The sequence below is a fragment of the Triturus cristatus genome, chromosome 5_2, assembly GCF_964204655.1.
Source record: "Triturus cristatus chromosome 5_2, aTriCri1.1, whole genome shotgun sequence".
In the NCBI taxonomy this organism is placed as follows: domain Eukaryota; kingdom Metazoa; phylum Chordata; class Amphibia; order Caudata; family Salamandridae; genus Triturus; species Triturus cristatus.
The window spans coordinates 43,840,247-43,864,966 of NC_140588.1; the positions used below are offsets into that span (position 1 = coordinate 43,840,247).

Here is a 24,720-nt window from a genome sequence, read left to right on the forward strand (position 1 = left end):
CCGTGTAGCCAACGCTGTGAAGGAGTTTTATATGAATCCCCCATGCTTCTAGTTAGTGATTCTCCTTTAAAATTTTCTCCACTATTTTCCCTGTGGTCCAAGTAGTTTTTGTTATTTCTTGCTCCGACAGGTGTTTAAATCGTTCAAATCTTCGGATTCCAGATCTTGCGTAACAATGCCAGCTAGGTTACTGATGGAGGTTAGCAATCGGAGAATGTTGCTTCTGTTTAAAATATCTCATTGACCTTTTGATTTGAACTCTGGGATAAATAAGATTGTTTTTGAGTCCTTCCTCCGAAAGGTGTTCTGAGATGGTTTAATTCTTAACTCTATTTCACTCCTCTGCCGATTTCCGGGAGGTTGGGTGTTGTTGCTCGCCTGATTTGCTATGTCCGCTTCAAGGTAGATGTCTGCTGCTTCTGCCAGTGTTTTTAACACTTTTACTGCTGCGGGGTCCTGGGTGTCAGTTTTCCTGGTATTTGACTTTTCTGTGCGCTCTGCAGCTTGTTCTGTTGTTGAGAGTTTGTTTTCTGTCAAGGTTTTCTTTCCAGCGTCTCCGTTGAAGGTGGTTTTCCCCGTTTTTTTCCTTTTCCGCTATGCTTAAGTTGGATACTATCGGGTCTTTGGTCTGTGGGGTCTCACTTTCTCGCAGATCTGTCTTGTTTTCACACAAGGATGACTTTCCTACATCTTCGGATCCCCTTGGGCAAGGTTAATTACTGGTTGTCAGCTTCTCTTGCAGACTTGGTGTATTGTTGATTTCTCTTTGTTCTGTTAGTGTCCCCAGTAGGCTTTTGCTCGCTATTTGGAAGAAAGACTTTATGAAGGTGGTTTTGTTCCTCCCTTTTCTCCTCATTTTGAGTCGTTGGTTTGATAATTGCCTTTTGTAAAACTGTGTGTCCCCTTCATCAGGATTACTGAATTGCTCAGCTGGGCTGCTCAGATGCTGCTCTTCTTGTTGAGATTTGTCGAGGAGCCCTATTTGGTAGGGGCCCCTCGAGCGTGCACCCCCTAAAGCTGCCTTGATCCTGAGATGATTCTTGTTGTGCTGGTCCGTGAAGGACTCCTTGTCCAATTTTCGATTCTTTACTTTCTTTGGTGGACGGTTTAATCACGTCTTTTCTTTCCATTTTTAATTTGATGTGGTTCGATGCCTCTTCTGTTGGGTTGCAGTTAGGTTCCCTTTCTGGTGGGCTACCTTCTCATTCTCTTTTGCCCTCTGCTTTTTGAGTTCCGTTGGTTTTAATGCTATTTGCTTTCTTTATATCAGTTAGAAGATCTCCCATTACTACCGGTAATTTGGCAAGTTTGTCGATAGTTGAATAGCAAGCACAGCTTGGAGGGCTTATAGCCGTTTCGGATTGGACTCTCTTAATCAGATTGTTCAATTCTGAGAGTTTATTGTCAATACTTATTACGTGCATGGCTAAACAGTTGAGAAGAGTTAACTGGATATCCATCTTGTAAGTGATATTCCATAGCTTTTGTTGATAGTTGCATGGTGTTTAATAGGGACTCCCATAACTTGTTCTCTTCTGTTGGTGAGTCCTCGGTCTCTTCCTTAGTGACGAGCCCTGCGTCTTGATATTTCATGTCGCTTTTTCCCAAGGAGTATGTGATGACCAGTTTTTCCCATTCTTCTGTTGTGAGAAAAGATAAATTGCTTCCTTGGAGACTAGGAATCTCTTCTTGTTCCACACCGATCTTCTCTGTTCTGCAGTTGGAAGTCTTGGGCGTGTAGATAGTTTGCTGTCCTTCCGACTCTCGGACGATGGAAATAGTGGTCGTTAGGTCTTTTTCCTGATCCTGGTAGTTCTGTGTTCTCATATCTGATCTAATATGGACAGGAGGTATTTCGTCCAGGCTCTTAAGTGGGCCCCTTAGTTTCTGAAAGCGTATCAAAGATGGAAGCTGTCGCTGTTGCTGTTACATCGGGGTTTATCTCATCTGCTTCTTTCTTTGCATGAAGAGCAGTCCGGATCGTGATGGCTGGTTCCAATGGGAAACTCTGTGTTTCCGGGAAATTAGTGATGAGTAAGTTTCCTGGTATTTGCCTGGCATCCTTGTTCCCTTTTGCAAATGTTTTGATGATAGGGTCCTCCATCCAAGCCTTACAGACTTTGATATCATTTACTTGTTTTCGATCTGGATCTTGGGCTTGAACATAGCTAGATGTTCCTCCTCCGCCTCCATCAGTTTTTAATTCTTGGCACTGCTGTCTTCCATTACCGTTTCTCTGTGTGAACTCGGGTGATAGGCCTGTTGTGGCTGTTGTGGGTGCTGTTCTCCCGGTTCCTTTTGGAGGGATTTTTTCTGGGTTTAATGGGGAAGGGAGTCCCCTTTGTGTTTTGCTGGCGAAGTTTAGCACTGCCCCAGCGTCTTTTATGAAAGAGAATTTGGAGTAGATTTTGGGTTGGTAGCAAATTTTTGGTGTTTTCACAATTGATGACGCAGCTCCATTTATTTCACTATTCAATTCTACTAGCATTGCATGCTCCATGTTGGCCGTTGAATCTGTTGTTCCCGTGTTTTCCTGGCCACTGTTGGGTATGTTGGGAGGTGATTTGAGGATCTTATTTTTCTTTTTTCAACTGTTTATAACACTTGTAATGCTCCACCTTTCTTTCCCCGACCTCATTTTTATCTGGCTGTCTCTGTTTTGCAGCTAGATCGAGCTATTTGGAGTTTGGTGTTTTTTATTAGAGACTTTCTATGTCTCGGTTGATTGGAGCTTAGTCGGTCGGTGGCACGTCAGCTTAGCTTAGCTGAATTTGACTTAAATTGAAGGGTATATGGCAGTAGACGGTGGGTTTCTTAGTTTCACCCCCAGCTGGAGTGAATGTTTGGTTGTTGTCGGTAGTGCTTGGGACTCCAAAGGAGGCATTGTGGCCTGTGAGTCCAGGGAATAGAGTCGTTGGGTAAGATCTGGGAACAATTTCCTTGTCAGGGTGTCAAATTGAGTCAAGATTGAGCCCAAATTGAGTCCAAATTGGCTTGGAGTTGAGTTGGAGTCAAGGTCAGATCAAGTCAAGTCAAGACCGGTTGGTGCACAGCGACCTGGGGCAGACAGCCCAAGAGGTCCTTAGTTGCCGACCGTGCGCTGCCTTCCTGCCCTGCCCTCCTTAGACACACTCTGTCTGGCACACTCTGTTTGGCCTTCTCTTGGGCTTCTCTTGGGCTGTTTGAGCACTAAGGCTCTTGAGCTCTTAGGCTCTTAGGCGAGCAGGGCTCACAGATAGCCCACAAGCTGCACCCAACCTAGTCGGGCCGCCTCTGTAGGCTATCCGGGCACACACTCTGCGACCACCCCCTAGCGGTGGTCGCGCTCGCTGGCGCGATTTCTGTTGATTCTCTGTTGGTTCTGTTGGTTCCTGTTGGTTTATGCTGTTTGTGTTTTTGTATGTTTTATGTTCTTTTGGCGGACTTGGCTTTTTTGGCTTTTTTTCGGAGGTCCCGGTGGTGGTTTCCTAGCAATGCTTCGCTGGCTGGTTGGGCGATGGGATTAGGCCCTGCTGGGGATGGGAGAGCGGGGGGTGGGGGGAGTGGAGTGCCACCTCTCCGACTGTTTACACCTGCTTTCCACTGTCCTGCTCACGTCCTCGTCCCCGTCCACAACCACCGTGCTGCGATGCAGCGGCACCGCGGTGAAGCGGCACGGCTTGCAGAATGTGCTGATTCTGGCCTCAGTCTTCGGAACTGGCTTGCCCGCAACCAGCCCGCCTGCTGCCTTCCGCTGCTCTCCGCTGCCGCTGCTCTCCGGGCTGCCTGACTTCCTGAAAGCTGCCTGACTTCCTGCTTCTGACTTCCAACTTCCGTGATCAGCGCAATACCTCCGTGAGCTTTAAGCTTGGATGCGTCTCAACTCTCGACCAGCTGAGAGTCTGTCAAAGATAGATTTATCCTCTGACTGTCCATGAGCAGAGACATGTCTGACCGGAGGGTGGAGAATATGTTGCTGAGCCATATCTCCATAGACAGTCGAATGTTCTGTTACCACTCTACCCACCCTAAGACTGTCTAGTACAGAGCTATCGACCTATCTTCTTTCTTTACTTAAAGCTCTTCAGAAGCTTGCAAACAGATAATACAAGCAGCCTTATCAATAAAGAAGACCCTCGGTTCAGCTCATTGCAGTTGTGTCACACTATTAGGGCCTAATTCACTAAAAGGGAGAAATAATTATATAGTTTCCTTACCCAAAGGATAGGTTTTACTCAAAGACTTTGAGCTCTTTTCATTCTGAGCTTCGCAGCAAGACTATAATGTGAAATATGTTTGGGAGAACCTCACAGTGCTATTCTCAAGGATCTATGACACAATGCTATAACCTTTGACCTCTTCCAAATTCTTCCAAAAGCACAGGGACCTAAGTTATGTGCTGAACACCCGGGCAAATAGTAAAAAAATATGTCACACTAGTAAGTGTGTGGGAAGTGACATTAAAAATGTAAATCTTATTCTGGCCAACTGGGAAACAAAAGCAGGTAGTGAGCAGAATTAGCTATATTTACTGGGAGGGAGGCTGTGTGGTGCCGCATAAAAAGGGATCAATGACCCATATTTTCTGGGGTGAACCGGGTCCATTGAAACTCTCCATAAACCTGGGCGACCTAGGGAAATTATTGGAGTCTCCTCTGAAAACGACCAGGTCACAGACTAGTGATGTGTGGTCTACCCTAGGCAATGTTCCTACCGTTTCTGCTGAATCCATTAGCTACTTGGCATTTGAACATGATGGAGGAGAAGTGACGAACGAGGATTGCGTGGTTCATGCACAATTTCACATAAAGTCCCACCCAGCAGAGATGAGGAGTTTGCTCCTTAGGGGAGTAAACTTGCAGCAGAGCATACCATACATTCTGCCAAACATAATGGGCAGTATATTCTCAGCAGGCACTTACTGATTAGTGTGGAACATTTCTCCTCGTTATATACCATGGGGTAGTCTGATGAGCCTACAGCTCGGATTGAAGTTAGATTTCAACAGTACAATCTTTTGAACCTTGTTTGCTGTTTGACAGTTTAGAAAAATTATACTTAGCAAATCGTGAAAAAATGTACAAAATCATAACTTTACAAAAATGGACGTTTACCCTAAACTCCATAAGGTTTGCAGATAAAAACATAAGCACCTGCAGAGGTTATTTTGGGCTAATGTCAGAAGGTGCAAACAAGTATTATGATTGTAAAAAAAAATGCAGGTCAAAAACAGCTGCATTTACAAACAGTCCACAAGAATTACTGGGTAGGAGCCGTTTTGAGTGCAGAGTCGTTGTTCCTTTCTATTCCTCGCAGCTAACTGTAAAATGCAAAATCCAAAAGGCACCTCCACCTGAATAAAGTTGCAGAGCTAATGAGCCTTCTCTTCAGCTTGCAACAGAAGTGCGCGCGCCTGCCGCCACCGCTGCAAACAGCAATGTCTTTGAATACTTTGAAGTAAGTCAGAAACATTCCGTTCCTTCCTGTTGCAGACGCGGTGTCGAACCCGAGAAGCCAACCCTCAAGATCGTATCATCATCGAGACTCCAAAAATACCCGACCTCTCTCTGCCTGCAGACTGAGGGCAGGAACACGAACTGAGTTTTAGAATGTGAATCAAATATCGCTCATTTAATTCGATAAGAAAGTAGATAATTATCTAATTTGTCTGAGCGTGAGTGCATTCGATGTGTGTGGTGGAGGGGGCGGGGCAGAAGTGTACCTAGGTGTTCTCACAGTATGCAGGATGAGCAGTTTGTAGACACACAAGCTTGGTACCTTATATCTGAACGGTATTTTGCAAGCATTTACCTTGTCAGTGTGATCTGAAAGCTCTGATATCCAGCAATATACGAGGCCAGTCTTGTAAGGCTCTGCTTGCCAGATCCACCTACACCGACCAATAGGGCGTTTCCTTGAGGTGTACGGATAATGCGGGAGATCTTTACCAGGTGAATCATCGCATCCTAAAGAGAAAAAAGGGTTAAATGGCCTCAAAATGCTTCTGGTGGGTTCCCCTTTCTGAAATATTTGTAACACATATAGTAACTGCTCACAATGTTGTGTTTTTCAAGTTTATGTCACATGCCTGGTTTTATTGAGCAACAGCATTACTTCTTGGCAAATGATTCCTTTCTTGTGCCCTTTGACCCACTAACTGCCACGAAGGTGAAATTAATATACCATGCATCATACAAAGATGTAACCAGTACGCCTCTATGCCCTATGGGAATGAGGAACAGATGCCAAGGGAAGCGGGATGCGTCCCTCAAATGTGTGTGCAAATATTGGAAGAAGTGTCAGGTATTCAAACAAATGTAGGGAGGGTTTTCCTGAAGAGGGAAATGTCAGGGAAAGGAAGGTTGGAAAATTAACTGATTCTGGGGAGTCTTCCTCTTTGGAAGATAAAACCCTCACAAACCCAAATGGGTGTCATGCTTCATCATTGGGCTTTTGCTACTCATTGGGCCGGCGCTGCAATGCCCCACGGGGAACCGTTAGAGGACCCTTTGTCGAAGATCTTTACTTTTTGAGGTTTTATTGAGTGCAAGAATGTGAATGTAGGGTAAGGTGTGAAGTAGTGAGTTAAAACTACCTAAGGTGTGCTCTATACTCTTTATTGTGTCGTGTAGTCAAGGATTTATTGTGGTTGCAGCACAGAATGAATGTATGTAAAGGGGTGAAAGTTTCTTAAATGAACCAAACAGCAGCCTATTTGCACTTTATAATAGTTGAATGGATAACTCGGACCCAGGCTGTCTACAGGTATCTACAAACCTTGTTCTCATCTTTAGACTTTAGTTCAAATTTTGCGTTGATGTGGTTTCATAGTGATCATTTTTGTGACTCCCTCAGGTGGGACATAAGTGGAAGGATAAAGACTTGTAATGTTATTACATGAAGCTATGGGAACAACCTTTTCGAAGTGTCCGTAAGTAAAGGCGATTAATTTGGCAGTTCAGGCAAGTCCTTACAATCTTCTTAGATGTGGTGTACATAGCAGCAATGATTGTGTCATATGCATTGTCTGGGTGCTTCCGTCTGACCTGCTATCAGTGGACGGTAAAACCTGAGAGAGCAGATCAACTCTCTATCCCTTCGGAATTATACCCCCACCCGAATTCTGTGCCTTAAGGTATGCTACCTGGAATGCTGGCATAAATTGTGTGCATTAATCTAATGTTTTTACACATGTTAATGAGATCAGAAGAGACATTTTCATTGAATAGCAATCAACCAATTAATGAGGTTTTGCATGTCTGTTTTTAATCGGTTCAAAAATACAAACTTGGGAATTATTGTATCAAAGGTTGGGTGAAGAGATAAGCATGTTACTCCTGAGGCATAAAATGATGTCATTCAATGAATACAAGATGACAAATTTTGTAAGCAATTTATAGCACATTCAAGCAGCCTAGCTTTTCTTTGTGGATAATAATTTGGATGACAAGTGCAGTGTTTACTGTTTTTGTTGTTGAGTTTGAAGGATAGCTAATTTATTGAAGTGTTATTCTATATTAACTCATCCTTTCCAGTGGGAGTGGGTGCCATTTTTTCTTAACCCTTGCAGTGATGGTTTGTTTTGAGAAACCAGTTGGAAAAAATATTCAACCAGAGACTAGATTGTTAAAAAATTACTTATCATAGATGAATAAGAACATGTGGGTGATATTTCATTCATCACAAAATGTAGATGACAATCTTATGTGACTGTTGAGAAAGAAATGCACCAGTATCTACACTAGATGCAATAATTCTCTTTCTCTGTTGGTATCATCTTGTGAATTGAATGGAGAACTATATAGTGTTGTCCAACTTCAGTGTAATCTTCACAGACCCTAAGGGCCAAGGCAGCACAAGATGGACATTTAGGATCACATCAGCATCAGTTGCTTTTTACCAAGGGTATGGTAGCAGAAATCACTGTCAGAATATTGCAGGACATAAAAAATGTGCCCTATATACTGTTTACAAAAATATTGCCTCATTGTAGTCAATAATAGAAAGTCCACACCCAATAGGACAATATTTTTGCAAACAATATTTAGGATACAGAATTTATGTCAGACAATTTTTCTGACAATGGTAGTCTGACAAACAACCATACCAAGGTATATATGGGACCCCACCAGCACCAGCTGGATGCGGGCAATGGCTGTACTTCACTGTGGCACTGATGGGATAGCATGCCTGTGCCTATGGGCCACACTAGTTTCACATGAACCACCAGTTATCTTCCACAATCTCTGTTACATGATTGCTTCATATAAAAAATCTACTATATGAACATGACAGCCAATATGTACGTAAAGACATCAGTTTCATTAACAAAGAATAAGATGACAATGATATGCCTCCAAATACTACCTTGAAGAACACCAAGTCCATCCTCGAGCCTCTAATGGCTTCGTTGTACTGCTGCATCAGCATTTCAAGCCTTTCAGACAGTATCGCAAAGGACGGAATCGGCTCATAAACTTTGGGTGCATCTAAGTCAGCATCATCAGGTTCATCCCCAGTCGCCTCTGGTGCATCACGTAGGAAGTCTACAAAGTAGGACTCTTTAGGAGTACTCAACAGCAATTCCTGACCATGGTCTTCAGACGCAATCTGCAGAAAAGTAAAAGAGAAAGTAAGAGACCCTACCAGGCCTTACATATTTTTGGTATGCAAATGTGTTCACTTAAATGAAAAGGAATAGACAGAGCCATGATAAACATGTTGAAGCAAAGCTTTATGTCACTCTTTAAATGAAGTATCTAAGCTAGTAGAGACAACCTATTGCCGCCTCACAACAGCCCATTTGTTGAAACTGAGGAAATAAAAATTCACTTTGGTATAACACTATTTTCAGGTCGAGAACTAAAACAGACATAATGTGAAACTGAAAGGTTCACAGAATTATGATTTTTAGATTGCTTATATGATATTTTCATATTTTAGACTGAAACGGTGCTATATAGCAGCGCTTAATTTGTACAAAATGAAGTTCACTGAAGTCCACTGCAGCTGGTACCACCCACATCTCCTGTCACTACTGCCGAATACCAGCACCAGCATTACTGACCAAAGATGACATTCAAACAAGCATGATATTTTGGACTACTCCAGGTCACCTCAAACTATGGGAATGGCCTTAAAGTGCTAGTTTTAACATGTTTTTAAAAAGTGTAGCAAATAGTTAAACGCTCCACTGATTAACTCTGCTAAAAAAACACAGCGTCCACCGTAGAACACATTGAGCATAGCTATGCAGGTTGAATTGTGGTGTCCTCATCAGTGAATATTAAAGCCCGGTTTTACTCATACTGTTTTTGCAAAGTACGCACATAGCTTACCTCAAACCTTCTCTACTGATCATCCTTCTACAATTCCATCTTGTGCAACACACCCAAGAATTTACTACTCTTTGTCTGGTGCTTCTTCCCAAAAACTGTTCCTTATCTACATCAGATTGCCCCTCATTCCCCTTTACAATTTTCCAGAGGATTCTTATTAATTTCTTCTGATTGAATGCTTAAACTTTTCATAGCTGCTTAATATGTATTATGAAACTCTGCCTTTAGTTAGAGATGCTGTCCATTGCCTCACACAGGTTCCTCCATATTGTTGGTTACATCTTCGTCTCCATTGGCCCACATTGTTCTTCTCCCTTCGGTGCCCTCTTGGTTCTTCCCACCACCATGTTTGATATTTGCATCCTTGGATTACTGGACGATATCAACCTTATAGTCTCTATGGTAACATATATTCTAATCAAACAAGCTGGTCTTTAGAATGTCTGTGAATAATAAGCCACTGGTGGACTAGTCGAAGGCATGGGATTCTTTAGTGCTATTTCATGTACATACCTTTTCTGAATATTATCTCATGTCCCAGTAGTGGACTTTGCTTTAGGGAGACACGACTAGATTCAAGAATCCTACAAACAGAGGGTGGAGTATAAATCTCCCAGGATCCAATTTCCAATTTCAAAGCAGATCAGCTAAAGAAACACGGATGCACATGCTGTGATCATGGGACGCTTAGGGTGGTTGTCCATCCGTGCAGCACATGCAGGAGCGCGGGTCCACCGGCATGTGATATGTCTGGATCGACACAGAAAGAGAAGGGAAGCAGGGAGCATTCAGCCTGCGCAGTGCCAGAGAGCTGCAATGTGCATACAGCTGAGGTGGGGCGAGGGACAAGATCGCTGTGACCCAGGAACCAGGCTTTTGCTCTACGCTTAGGATTCAACCTCCCCCCGCTTTAGGGAGAGCACAGCCTGGAGAGTTTTGTTTTTAGTAACCTCAGCAGTTCACTGGTCCTCCTTGAAATGTCTGCTGCCTTTACCACCACTGCCCACATGAACCTGGTGACACCTTTGTCCAGTCTCGCTTTTCCGAGCATAGCACTGGCCTGTGGTTGTACAGGTTGTTTCCTGTGCTTGACAGTCGACATTAGCTCTCTCCCTGCAGACCACAGTTAGTAGCTGTGATATGAGGGGCTCAGGGATGTCTCCCTCATTAGTGCAGCAGTGCACCCCGGTTTCGGGTGTATTCCACTACCCAATCAGGGATCTTCATTATTCCTTCCTGTATTAAGGCCTATCGATCCCACGCTATGCCACTGCAGAGCTGTGAACCACAGGGCGCCTGGTTGCTCTTTTCAGTTCTGCCTCGCCCTGGCATCCAAACTACACCACCTAAAACATCCCCTCAGATGGTCACCACACACACACTTTTGGTAGGTGTGAGGCAGAGAAGATACGGAGATGTTTTGGTAAATAAACTGCACTACACTAGAAAAAGCATCTTAGAGGCATCACACAGACTCGCCAGTCGCGCCATTTTAAGGCCGCCTTCTTTCACTCTGCAGTCTTATTTCGGAGAGGTTTATTCATAAGAGCTATGAAACAAGGCCATCATAGGGGCGGGGTGGAGGATGGGGGTGCTTCGGAATTTCCAGCAATCACTCTGGATAAAATGTTATACACATTATAGACAAGCAGGGCTCATGAGAGGGGCTTTAGGGACAGTGGAAAAGAGAAGAATACGGACTAGGTGAGAGAAAACACAATATTTAAAAAAAATAATCAACATTTTTGGAGACTTTCAAAACAGAGAGGGAGAGAGGATGTGTGGTTTTTTTTTGTCTGTGTGATAAATAAATACTTGTGATATCCAACAGACACCTCACTATACCCGACTGAAAGGCACCTGTACCCAACTATATACCAGAAAATACATTTATTAGGGACTGTAACACCTCATACACCCCTCCTGATGCTACGCCCACGGCCATCAAAATATACACGTTGTTTTACAAGAAATGAAAAATGATCGTCCTGCTCCCTGGCAGACTTCAGGGAATACCCCAGTTCTCAGGGATCGGGGAACCCTGAAGTGCTTTGTTTTATTCTGGGTTTCTGTATGCTTTTCCGGATTATGAAAAGTAACATCTAGTGCTACATATCTCTGGATCAAATTGTTTTTATAACGCAATGGATGTAAGTGATAACCAATCTCTATGAGAGATCTCCACTCGATAAAGATGAAAAAGCCAAAAAAAGGTTGTATTGAGAAATAACCCCAACTTGAAAAATCAGGCAACTGCTAGATTCAGGACCATGCTTTACCAAAAAAGGCTGAGGCACAGAGCAAATAAAGCAAGTTCTGAGGTCAAGGGATTGTTGTTTTTTAATCTTGAGGGAAAAGCTGGGGGGAAATGGCACACAGTTGGCCCTAATTAATAATTTCGGATGGGATGATTTCGTCAGTGGTTGATTATCAATTAAATGGGCTGTATGAATCTGATGCCAGTTGAGCAGGGTGGCAGCATTTGCCAATTAACATTTACTACACCAATTTCCTTACGGTCCCCATGATAAAAAGAACTCAGTGGGGTGGACGAAGGAACAGCGAGACCTTGGAACTCCTTTCCCACCGAACTCAGAGACAGTCCAAATCTCCTCTCCTTAAGGAACTCACTAAAAAAGTGGCTCTTTAACATCTAGTCATTGTACATGTACGACCTCTCTGTGCCGAAAGCAGCGTCAAGACACCCGTGGGCATTCGAGCGCTTTATACAATTTAAATCAAATCAAATCAGGCTGTTAAATGACTCTGTTTGTTCAATATTTTTGCAAGGTCTCAGCCTCCATCCCCTGAAGCCCTTTAAGGAACGTGAATTCATGGGCTGCAATCCAGCTATGGGCATTGTTCATGAAGGCAGTGGACATCCCCAGTGATGGAAGTGGGTTTCACCAGTGGGAGAAGTGGACGGCAGACCCCTAAGAAAACCTTTGGTCCTCATGCCCTTATTTATTTATTTTTAAAGTTAAGCACCATCACCGTGTGATTGCTACATTGTATCTTCTGAAAAACACATCAATGAGTCTAACTATGGCCTCCCCTCTTGTTGTGCTCAAGGAGCTCTCTGGAAACAAGAGACTAGCACAGGAAGTCTGACCTCTCCCTCCTGGAACACACACACTTTTGACAATTTAGTGCATACCCTTTCAACTTCATTGCCAAAGTGCCAAGGAAAAGGTGGACTACAATGACTAGCTGTATGCATTTGAACCTGGCACAATAGTACACTGCCCCAGGCTTCCTGCAGTTTCCATTTTAACTGAGTAATAACTGATCTGTTGTGCTAGTTCTTTGTGTTCTTCTAGATGCCAGAAATAGCTCTGCACCACTAACATAGGATGTCTGATGATAACCAGAGCATCTCATATCGGTTCAAAAAAAAGGCTGGGCCAAAGCTTGCGATCTGGAGAAGGCCCGCTGCTTTGGCAAAATGTAAAGGCTGGAGATTTACTATCTTAAAAAAGAAAAAAGCTGCCTGGTTCTGTGAGCCAGTACAAGACTCATCTGACTGTGACCGCCTTCAAACTTTTGTCTCCAGAATAGTCTGATTTGAGTCAAAGAAGCATTTGAGAAGGGTCAAGCAAATGCCGGGGCAATTGAAGAGCTGTACCCTGTGGTGACAATGCACAACCTTGATCTCCCCCATTCAGAAGAAGCTCAGCTCATTCCCCATGTCAAGCCAATGACAGCTCAAGGATTGATTCTTTTCACCACAGATCATTAAGGGGGTTTTCACTTTCAGAGTCTGGTCATCTTGATTCTGACACCATTTAATCCACCCGTCTATGAGGTCCAGATACGTCGAAGTTTAAAAAGTGCCTTAGGACCCTAGCCTTAATTCCAAATATTTCCTATTCACTGATAGGATTCATTGAACCAAATGGTTTCGGATGTTCTCGGTGTGCTGTGGCTTTGTTAGAGTTTATTTTGCCAACCAAAGAACTTAGCATCACTGACTCAAAACTAAAGTGCTACCCTTTCTTTTTCACAGAGCCTCTTTGAAACTTGTACAAACATCAGCCACATCATGATGGGATGCATTGGTGACATTCTCTCAGGCATTTTTACCTACTGAGAAACATTGGCAATTGAAAATAACTGAGTCACAATGCTTTCTCGAGATTTCTGAGGACTGCCAATCTGCAAACAATATGATAACATTGTACACACACCCCAGTGTTAAATGAATTAATGGGATTTTGCCATATATGACCTAGAAACTCTAAAATGTCACATCCCAGGCAAAAAAATGCACTAGGATCTTCTGTTTTTAATGTTTGCATAATTTCATCTGCCCTATATAACCTGTAAATATTTACCTGTGGCCAAAGTACCCCTCCCTATATGACCCATTATCCGCCACGTGCCAGAGAACAGCTTTAAATGTGTAGTTGAAGTGCGCATTGAGTCACAGCGGTGTGTATCTGTGCTGATATGATTGGTTTTGCTGAACTATTAACACATGGAGAATGTGATCTGTCTAGCTTACTTTACTAGATGTCAAGAGGGCAGAAGAAGCTTCCTCCAGGGAGATTCTCATTTGCACCAACAAAAATACAGTAGGTAAACCATTATCTGTGTTGCACACAGTAATTCTAAGCATCCTAATAACATTTCAACAAACATGTAGACGTAAAGTTGCCATTACACTCATGTTCATGCATCATTATTAAATATACAAATGAAAGTTTACTTTTTGTGAAAAGTATTATTTCAATGGTTCCACAAATAGGCAGATTTGTTCTGCTATGTATCTTTATTTCACAAGATAATGGTTAGGAGAAGCCTGGGAGCATGGTTAGTCAGTCACTTACCTTGTTCATCATGCTTTCAAACCAATCCTTGTCTTTCTCGTCGACAAACCTATCAGCAATGACACGAGTACACTCATTCTGAAAGAGAGCCACCATGATAGCAGGGCTCTGACAGACCTCTGCGGTCACTGTCAAGATCCCCTGCCAGATGCGGCTCAAGTCACGCAAATTGAAGATATAATGGAACTTGGCCGGGGTTGGTAGCATCTGTGAATGAAAGATAAATATGCAAATCAGTTACTAAAAAAGTTCCTATACTGTATGGTGAATGCTGGCAACGTCGACAATCCCTCCCTTTTGGTTGACATTGACAAACAGTGAAAAAGGGTCTGTTGATTCACTTGAACTACCCTCACTTCTTTGTATCAACGCACACAACAATTGGAATTGTACAGTCCCTTTTGCAATATATGTTGTAAAAATTATCACTATATGAGCACTGCATCGTCTGCACGTGCACTTTATTCACATATATCACTGTGTATGAATATATTACTGCACATAGATTGATCCAATACATTTGAGGCAGAAACCAAGATGGTTTTCTGGTGAAACTCAGTTGGAATAAAAAGTAGCCACAAATTACATAGTGGACTCCTCTAACGCATAGATGAGGTTTCTTTATTCAAATGAGTCCAACATGACCGTATTTTTGGATAATACATTGTGACCCCTGTCTTCTGGCAATATAGGGGGTCCCTTATTCAGTGTATAAAGATCAGGAAATGTTAAGTCATCCAGCTCATCAATAACATCAAAAAAGACCAACGCTCATCCCTTTATCAATCAGACTTCTGTGTGTACTACAATATTGAACATGCATTTCAATGCAATAGGTCTCGCATTTGCGAGAGTTTAAGCTATTGGCATTATAAATGACAATGCCTTTTATCTATCTGTTTTGATACATTAACTCATAAATATAAGGCATTCTGATTTACAATGCCAATAGCTCAAATGCTTGTAAATGTAAGACTTATTTCATTTCAAAGAAGCGGCTGCCATTGTCCCGGCCTGCTTGGGAAGTGAAGGAGCATATGGTGCGTTGAATGTTTCAGGAAAGCATGTGGTGCCTGCAGTAGGATAAACTAGTGCTTCCAGACTAAATAAGACATCCCATGTAACAATAGAAGTAAAAGGGCCAGTCCTCATGGGTCCAGATGTAGGAATACAAAAGGGTTTTAGTGGGAGAATGTATTTTACCACTCACCCTGGACCCTCTAGACCTGTGCCTCTAGACATACAACACATTGAGCCAATCAGCTAGCCAAACCAATGAGCCAAGCATGAATATCCATGTCTAAGCTTGCATGAGGGTCATGCCAATGTTCAGTGGTCACCAGGTTTAGGAAAAATTAAGATCACGATCTTCAGTATCACCAGTGGTCCGGGCTCCATCTAACCTCCAAACAAAATGAATACTCTCCACCCCATCAAGCACACAGACCACTTCCAGAAATTAAGGGCCTCATATGGAAGGCAACAACTCTTAACAGACGTACTGCCACCTGAGTCAAGCCGAGCTACATAAATGTTCTCTGTTGGTTTTGAGTCCCCAAACATCATTTTACATACTTAAACTCTATTCCCTACTTCCTCCAAGACCACCGAAGATCACACCACCAATACAATTATATCAGAGGCATGTATCATTAATAACCCTGATGTTTCATGGTATTTCATATTAAAATCAACAGTATATCAGTATTAGACCCAAATATGACACATGCATCACAGAATTGAAGAAATATTATGCACTGAAAACTGCATTATGTAGTAATTTAGTAGTACTACTAAACTACTATGAAAGGATTACAAAAGGTATTTCACAAATCTATTTGTGGAGACCTTCGCCTCTCTTATCTCTTCTGTGCGATCTTCGCCACATGTGCAGACTCCGTTCTGTTCACATGGCTCTCAGAGGGGAGTTAGGAATCGGGTAGTTTCCAGAGACCTATACGAGTTAAAACTGAAAGTGGCATTTTGAATAAGAGGTTTAGTTTTTTAGTTCCTTTTTCAACCTTTCATTGGATGAAATTGCCCTGATATTAGAAAGGATGGAATTCCATTTGCTGGGAGGACTTCCTGAGAATAATTGCTGAAGTGTTTCAGTGTTCTTCCTGGGTAAAATTTCAGTTGGAATGTTTTCTTAGTTTCTGAGTGTGAAAATTTACTGTGCCCTCATGGAGTGCCATATTAGGGATACCTGCAAGTCAGAAGATATTCCTTGCTTCAATTGGAAGCCATTTCAAAGAGACCACAATGGGATAAGTTCACATTTTCTTCACTGGTTTGATGGCAGTAAGTAAGACTACTTTGATGAGAGCCAGGTGTAATTGGGGAATACCTACTAGCAGTGTTACCTTAATCCAGTCATGATAGGACTGGGGCCTACACAATATGTAACTATGAAGTCAGGATCTGGTTGTGGGGTATTTGGACAAAATATTGAGTTTTAAATATCGAGTTGCAGAAATATTGGAAAAAAATATTGTGATGCAAAATATCGTGATGAAGAAATGTCGTCAAGAATATCGATTCTTTTAGGTAAGTAATATAGTTTTCAAGACTATCATTGTTAATATCGTTTCCAATAATATAGTTGTCAAAAATATTGATTTTTTATTATTTTTATGTGTTTTAGTATAATGTTTGTATCATTATTAATGATATTTTTACATATAGTTTGTAATTTTAAATGATTTATAATTTTTGATTCAATTGCTTATAGAAATTTCTATTGTCGTAGAGGGTTGCTAGGTTTGTAGGGGTCTAGGGTGGGAAGTTAATTAAGTATAATTGATGAATAATTAACTGTTAATTTATTATTGATTATTAATCATGTTAATTGTGTAGTAATTGCATTTTTCACCGGCTTTAGCGATATGGAAAGGCCCAGGACTGCATTGCTCAATAAGGGTACTGTCAATCAAATCTCTGGATGTGCTGGCAGTTAGGGTGGACTTCTATGATGGTAACTTACTGGTGTTGTTTAATGGGTATAATCAGGTGGATGAAAGTAGTATAAGAGTATTGGGGAGGCTATAGTCGCAGGCGACCTTAACTCTACCCTTGAGCCACTCGTGTTCACTGATTTGCAGTTATCAGTAAAATCGGATGCAAAATGTAGTATCCCTCCTCTAGATCTCCCCACAGTGAAATTGTCCCCGAGGGAAGCACAGCTGTTTGCAGTCACCCTTAAATTTGATCTTAGAGCAGCAAATGGGAGAACTGTGTCGGATACTAATGGCAGACACCAGGGTCAGACTGGCCGTAGCAGGCACCATGCATTTCCCTGGTGGGCCGCCAGGGTGGGGGCCGGTTTTGGGCCCCTGGAGTGCTGTTTTTGTTACCGGGGGCCTGCAATATCGGTAATAAAATTGGCCGAAACCGGCCCTTGCAAACAGCTCGGCCGAACCCCCTCAGCTCCCCCAGGGGACCGACCGAGTAGTTTGCCAGGGCCGGTTTTGGTTCCCAGTCCGGCTCTGGCAGACACATGTATAATCGACTAGGTTACGCTAGTCAGAACAACTACTTTTTAATCAGTATGTTTGTTTGATCATTTGTGCACGATATGGTAGTTATTGAATGAACCAACAGCGACCTAAATGCCCTCAGTTTGTTGCTGCTGGGTACGCTAGCACATGCCTTGTGAGCTCACGTTTTTGGACAAGCTGAGGATGTTGCACTTTTCAATTGTGGGAAAGCTATCAGGTGGGGATGGGCCGAAAAACACCCTGAGGCTTGGGTGATGGTGGTAAATAAAGTCAAAGAGCAGCTAATGATATTGGACAGCCTACCCCCAGAGGAGAGTGGCCTGGTTCTGGAAAAGGGCCATGAGGTGCCTTTCTCTAATATCAGAGACCTTTGGGTGCAGGGTAACAAGTAGGCTCCTAAGCCCCAGAAGGAAGCTCTGTGGTACACTAAACACTGCAGGGTGGTCAAGACTGGGCTTCTGTCAGCAGCCAAAGCAAAAAAGGCCCCAACTTGTGCTTTGCAGGGCAAACTACAAAAGAGAAGTGCCACAAGCCAAGAGAGATTGGAAGAGAGATTGGGAAAACGCTCTCTGGGAAGAGCTATTCCATACCATGAGCAAAAAGACAATATATGGTTCTGAATGGCATTGAGAGGTAATGGTGGTTGGAAGACAGTGGAATACTTTATACAAGCCCAGGATGAGTATCTCACTTAGGTAACCTGTACTCTGTATCGAGAATCCAGCATAGGTAGGCATTGATCCCTTACTGGCAGAAAAGATAGAGATCCATAACACCTTGGAATTTTGTGTCAGGGAGTCAGTGGAGGCAATTAGGTTCAGCTTACCAGAAAGAGCACCAGGTCGTGACAAGATCCCAAATTAGCTTTTTATGTCACACTTGGAAATATGGGGTCCTTATATTAATTACCTCTCAAATTCTATCCTAAAGGGTATGAAAATTCCTACCACTTGGTTTACTGCAGAGATTATCCCAATTTATAAGAAGGGCCAGCATAGTGTGTCAAGCAATTACCGGCTGATTAGCCTAATAGATGCTTCACAGAAGATTTTCTGCAGGCAAGTCCTAGTGCACCTTCTGAACTTAATTAAGGAGATTAATGTAATATCTGAGTTTCAGGCGGGGTTCAGAAGTGGCATAACCACCGTTGATCAGATTTCCAGCTTTAATTGCATCTTTTGGAAGGCAGTAGCAATCAACAAGGGTTGACTTGTGCACTGCCTTTGATTTAGTCCCACAAGCAAAGCTTTGGTCAATCATAGACAATATTGGCAATTCTGGCCCGGCTGCACAAAGAAAACTATGTAACGGTCAGGTGGGGAGAGCAGGGGCAACTCACCAATCCTATATGACTATTGCGGAGCTGAGGCAGGGATGTGTCTTGGCCCTCATTTTGTTTTCACTATATATAAACGATGTCGTGGATTGGCTGGATTGGCTGGATAGGGACGGTGGTGACTCACCTAAATTGGCAGGAAGAGAGTACACACTCTACTTTTTGTGAACAATGCTCTGCTGATTTCAAAATCACTAAAAGGTCTACAGCAGCTCCTGAATGACTTCAATATTTTTTTTTATAACAAGCGTGGGCTAAAATGCTATAGCTCAAAAATAAACTTTATGGCATTTAACCCTGCAAAAAGCAAAAATCTAAGTTATATGCCAGCAAAGATAGATCTTATAGAACAGGTTTTCAACTTTCACTACTTGAGTCTAAGACTAACACCAAACCTGGGCTGGACAATGCAGGTACAAAAATCTGACTGCTCTTTATTTTATTACGCCTTATGACTATCAAAGATCTTTAAGGAAACTCATTCAGAAAGAGTTGCTGTGGCCATAGAGATTAATAATGTGAAGGCACTGGGAGCTTCAGGTATGGCTCTGAGATTTGGGGATGTGCAAAGTGCAATATACTAACTTTAGTGGAAAATAGATTAGATCTCTTTTTTGCCTTTGAAAAGATTTTGCATCTTATCCCCCTGTATCTCGACATGGCTTTTAGGAAAATTCCTTTGAAAGGTGAGTATACGCCATTGGTATACTGGCACAGACTTTGGACCTCGACTGCTTTAGGAGACTACGGAGAACCCCTAAAAGATATCAAGGGCTCTTCAGACGCCTAAAAATACCTTGGCTAATGCAGTTAGTTCTGTACAAAGGAAACTGGGGCTAGAGAGGATTTGGGAATGTCTGGAGTAATTAAATGGTATGTCTAAAATGGATATTACATCACTATACTGGGAGCATGTATCTGTTGAAACCATTGGTAGACGCAGAGGTAATTTAACCAAATAATTTATTCATTTTAGATGGCTTCCTGCATATGAAAGGATGATTGATGAAATCTCACCCCCTCTGGCTCGCAAATTGTATTTACAATTTAGGTATAAGTCCCTCCCCACTAGAACCTTTTGTATTAAGTGGACCCATCCACACCCTGGGGGTGTTGAGTGTACAGCTTGTAGAAAGCCCACAGAGACTGAACCCCATTTCCTTTTTTTATGCACAGTTTATGGTGACCAGTGGAAAAAATGGTTATTGCCCCTGTTTAGGAAGTTGGGCACTATTAGGCAGTTGGAGGCTCCTAGGATCTTAAGGACAGTTCCAGGCTGGCAGTCTTTGCTGTAGCAAAATATCTAATGTCTGCCTGGATATGGCGATCAAAGAGTGTACAAGCAAGTGAATGCAAGTCGTTAAAACTCTGTGTACACTTATGTGGCAGGGCTAGACAGAGGCAATTCCTTTATTGTACCCAATGCTCCCGTAAGCCCATGCAGATAGCCGTTTATGTATTCCTTTCACAATTACCCCTGACTTTATGATTGTATCTTAACTCATGTTTTAAGCATTTTAATAGTCATGTTTCCATCTTAATGGCACTTTATTGCATCTGGTATGTTAGACAGTTATCGAGGAGCCAAATGAAAATCTTGCACTTTATTGCTTAGAGACTCATTGCTATTTTGAACATGTCATTAGGGTGTAAAAAGGGTTGATACTGGGGGTTAATTTGTGGCATATAAGAAGAATTTGCATTTTATTGCAAACGTTGGTATGATGTTCTGCACGAAGAGTTTCTGACCCAATTGTACAAAGCCTTAGCTTTAATTTTTTTTACTTGTATGGTTTTTAGGTATGATGATTGTTTTAATTTTTGTTATTGTACTTTTATGATCTTTGATGATCAAAATAAAGTTATCATGATGATGAATTCTATTATTTAAGTTATATATTATACGCAGGCTGCTGGGTTTGTAGGGGTATAGGGTAGGAAGTTAATTAAGTAATAATTAATTAACAATTTACTAATAATTATTTCATTAATTATTACTTATGTAAATTGTGTAATAATTATATTTTGTAACTTATATATTAGATGCAGTTTGCTGAGCTGGTATTGTTCTAGGGTCGGAAGTCAATTATTAATCAAGCACTTAATAGTTAATTAATTATAAATTCTGTATTACTTATGGATGTATTATTTACAATGTAATTAAATATTAATTATGTTAATTGTGTTATAATTATTTATTTTAGTTATATTTTAAGTTTGGGCTGCTAGGTTTGTGGGGGTATAGTGTGGTAAGTTAATTAAGTAATAAATTGTCACAATTATTATTAATTGAAAATTCATATTATTGTTTAATAATAATGTTAACCCATTTACCGCGACGGTAATTCCGCCGCTGTGCGGGGCGTTCTTTTAAGTGGGCGGGACCGCGTCGGCCAACGGACGTACGCAGCACTACTGAGGTAGTGCTCACGACGGCCGTTGGCCGACGGGTGCAACAACGGGGTTAATTGTTTAATAGTTTTTTATTTTTATATGTACATTTTTTGGGGTGTTGATTAATAAAGTTTATATTAAAAGTTTTATATTTGTTATAAATTAATAGGGTTATGTTTCATATATGTTATGTGTCTGAAGTGAAGTACTTTCTCTTCTGGTGCACAGACTTTAGTGGAAACAGTAAATGTTACCCTTTCGAAGTCCAACGCTTTCCCTACTGTTGCACAGACTGGACCTGGAATAGTAAATGTTACTCCTCAAGAGTCCAACTCTTTTCCTACTGTTGACCAGACTGGAGTGTGAATAGTAAATTGAACCCCACCAAAGTCCAACGCTTTCCCTACTGTTGCACAGACTGGATTGGGAATAGCAAATTTTACACTTCTGGAGTCCAACATTTTCCCTACTGTTGCACAGACTGGAGTAGGAATAGTAAATGTTATCCCTCCAGAGTCCAACGCTTTCGCTACCGTTGCACAGAGTGGAGTGGGAATAGTAAATTTTACCTCTTCGGAATAGATCACTTTTCCTACTGTTGCACAGATTGGAGTGGGAAAAGTAAATGTTACTCCTCTAGAGTCCAATGCTTTCCGTACTGTTGCACAGACTGGAGAGAGGGAGTGGCGCAGCGGCCAGAGGTGCCGACTCTGGAGCTAAGGGCCCGGGTTCGAGTCTCGGTGTCGGCTCCATAGCTATCAAGGCTTCAGATTGGCTGAGCGGGCAAGCAACCGGGCCCGGGGTCCATTGTGCTGCCCACTACATGCGAGTTCAGTTGCACCATAAAGTGTTGAGTCATCACCTCGACCCAACAAAAAGTTATACAGCAGCTCAGCAGATGAAAATCTGATCATGACTGCAAGCTAAAAAGCAACTTTTATTGGCATGGCAACTAGGAGATTAGACCCTCTGTCACTCAGGCACTTACTTCTTAGCGAGGTGAGCAGGCCATGAGGCAACAGGCTGGCCCCACCATGGCTGGCCCGCAATGACTGGCGGACTGATGACAGTGCTCTGGGCTACAGTTGAGGAACAAGCCCAGCCATCACCGCGCCAGTGGGGTGGGGTCAGGTTGCGCTGGGTCCGGTCACTGGATCAATACTGCCACAGTGCGAGCAGAAAGCTTTGCCCTTTTGCCAGTAGCATGTATATGACATGATGTCAGCCGCCGGCGCTGGTGGGGTCAGGTCCGGTGATGTCGCAGGATCACTTTTACTGCCACAGTGCCAGCAGTGAGCTGTGCTGCCTTTGCCCACTGCACCAGCCAAAACTTTATTCATGAACTGCTGCACTCTTGCCCCACAGGCAGCAGGACGACTAGATACCAAAGACTGTGTTTTGCTTCAGTGAATGTAATTTTGCTCCTCCCAGACCTATTCTTAACATCTAGAGGCACCTTTTGGTTAGAGATGGGATTTGTTCCCACCACTGGATGACAGTCAGAAAGCGGATTATTTGTAAGGCTTTTTGCATGTTTTTTTTTTAGCCCTGCATCAAAAAGGTTCCAGTAAACTTAACTCTCTTTTCCGCTGTAGGCTTCTCAGATCCTCCTTCCGTAAGCAGGTGTTGATTCCCAAATTTTGGAAGGCCATATGGGGAGGCCGTTCCATCTCATGGCTGCTGCCAAACTATGGAAAATTCTGCCCGTCCATATTTAAGAAGCCAACTCACTTGCTGCATTTAAAAAACGTCCCCAAACATGACTTATGTTTTCCCATTTCCTTTAGCCACTTGGGGTGATTTTTGATTGTTTCAGGGTGCTTTCCGCTAGCGCCTTGACACCTCAGGGTTTAGTGTGCTTTTTAAATTATTTTCCTTTCATTGTACTTGGAAAGTGTCCCCAAGCAAAAGCTCCCAAGCATCACCAGGAAGCACGACCATGTTCTGCACAACATTGAACAGGATGACATCACTCTGTACATGGTGCTACCTAGCACTTCCTACCACAGTGGCTTTAGTTCTTTCACTGTTTTCCATGTGCAACCATGGCCTGCAAATGAGGAGACAGGCAATGACAAAAACTTCAGCAGGCAAAACAAAAGAAAAAAGCATTTTCTACCTTGGAACCTTTTTAGAATTGCCACCACCTCAGAAGGGGTGGTGTGTCGATAGTGAGGAATATGCTGGAAGATGGAGTATTCACCACAAAAAGCATTACCAAAAGTGAATATCTCGTTCTTCTGGTGGATACTTCTTCCATCAGATTCCTCATGTTATGAATGAGCCCAAGATCACTACCAATGGAGAGTAAGGAAAAGGAGTGCTGATCAAACTAGATAGTTAGGCACAGCTGACCTTGCAAGCTATATGGAATGCGTTACTTACCTGTAAATGCGTATCAGTATCTTTCATAGATTCACATGCCTGAATTATTCCCCGTCGTCGGGATGGGAGTCTCCGGTACATAAAAAAAGTAATGTCTCACTAGACATATAGAGTAATAGGCCAAGGGCCTCACCTTAGTAACATATCCACGTCCTTTTGTAAAAAAGGACCAAACTTTGGAGAGGAGCCAATCAGCTATCACCACCCTCTAGAACCTTCCGGGAAGGAGCTCTGGTCCCTCAGATTTTCGTAAGCACAGTGCTAAGTAGTTGTATCACTGAGAGACCCAAGAGAGTCCTTCTAGGGGAGGTGGGTGGGCTGCATGTGAATCTATGAAAGATACCAATAGTGGATAACCGCAGTTACAGGTAAGTAAAGCATTCCTTATCCAGTATTAGGGTATCCTTCATAGATTCACATGCCTGAATCAGAGTAGTAAGCAGTGTTAAGCACATTTCGAAAGGTACAGTATATATGAATTCACCAGATAACAACATATCAACGTGAAAATAGAAAGTACCAAAAGCAATGAAATAGCATAGGAATCAAACACAATAGAGAAATGTGTGTATAGAAGAAAGGATGGTGGGATGAAAGGAAGGGCTCACCTCTAATGAGATAGATGACGGAGCACCACTTGACCCACTGCACCATCTTTCATGAGTTCCGTATCCAGGCAGTAATGCTTGGTAAATGTATGGGGCGTCTTCTATGTTGCCGCTTTGCAAATGTCCGAAATGGGCACACCTGCAAAAAGTGCCATTGAAGTAGAGATTGCCTTCGTGGAATGGGCTCGAATTGTGGAGAGCAGGGGCTGACCCGCTTGCTGGTGACAAAAAGTAATACCTGCGGAGATCCAGCGAGAGATACTTTGTTTAGTGAGTGGGAGACCTTTCCTAGGTCGACTGTAAGCCACCAAGAGTTGGCTGGATTTGCGGAACCTCTTTGTCTTGTCAATGTAG

General features: G+C 42.5%; 1 protein-coding gene across 1 annotated transcript in view; it reads right to left on the reverse strand.

Moving 5' to 3' along the window:
- Positions 1 to 24,720, reverse strand: part of LOC146822633 (dynein axonemal heavy chain 5-like) — a 971,002-nt gene that overhangs the window by 413,467 nt on the left and 532,815 nt on the right. Inside the window, exons 53-55 of the mRNA XM_085606815.1 lie at positions 14,147 to 14,353; positions 8,347 to 8,589; positions 5,791 to 5,945 (exon numbers count right to left, since the gene is read on the reverse strand). Of these exons, the coding sequence (XP_085462941.1) occupies positions 5,791 to 5,945; positions 8,347 to 8,589; positions 14,147 to 14,353 (605 nt within the window). The remainder of the gene's footprint in view (positions 1 to 5,790; positions 5,946 to 8,346; positions 8,590 to 14,146; positions 14,354 to 24,720) is intronic.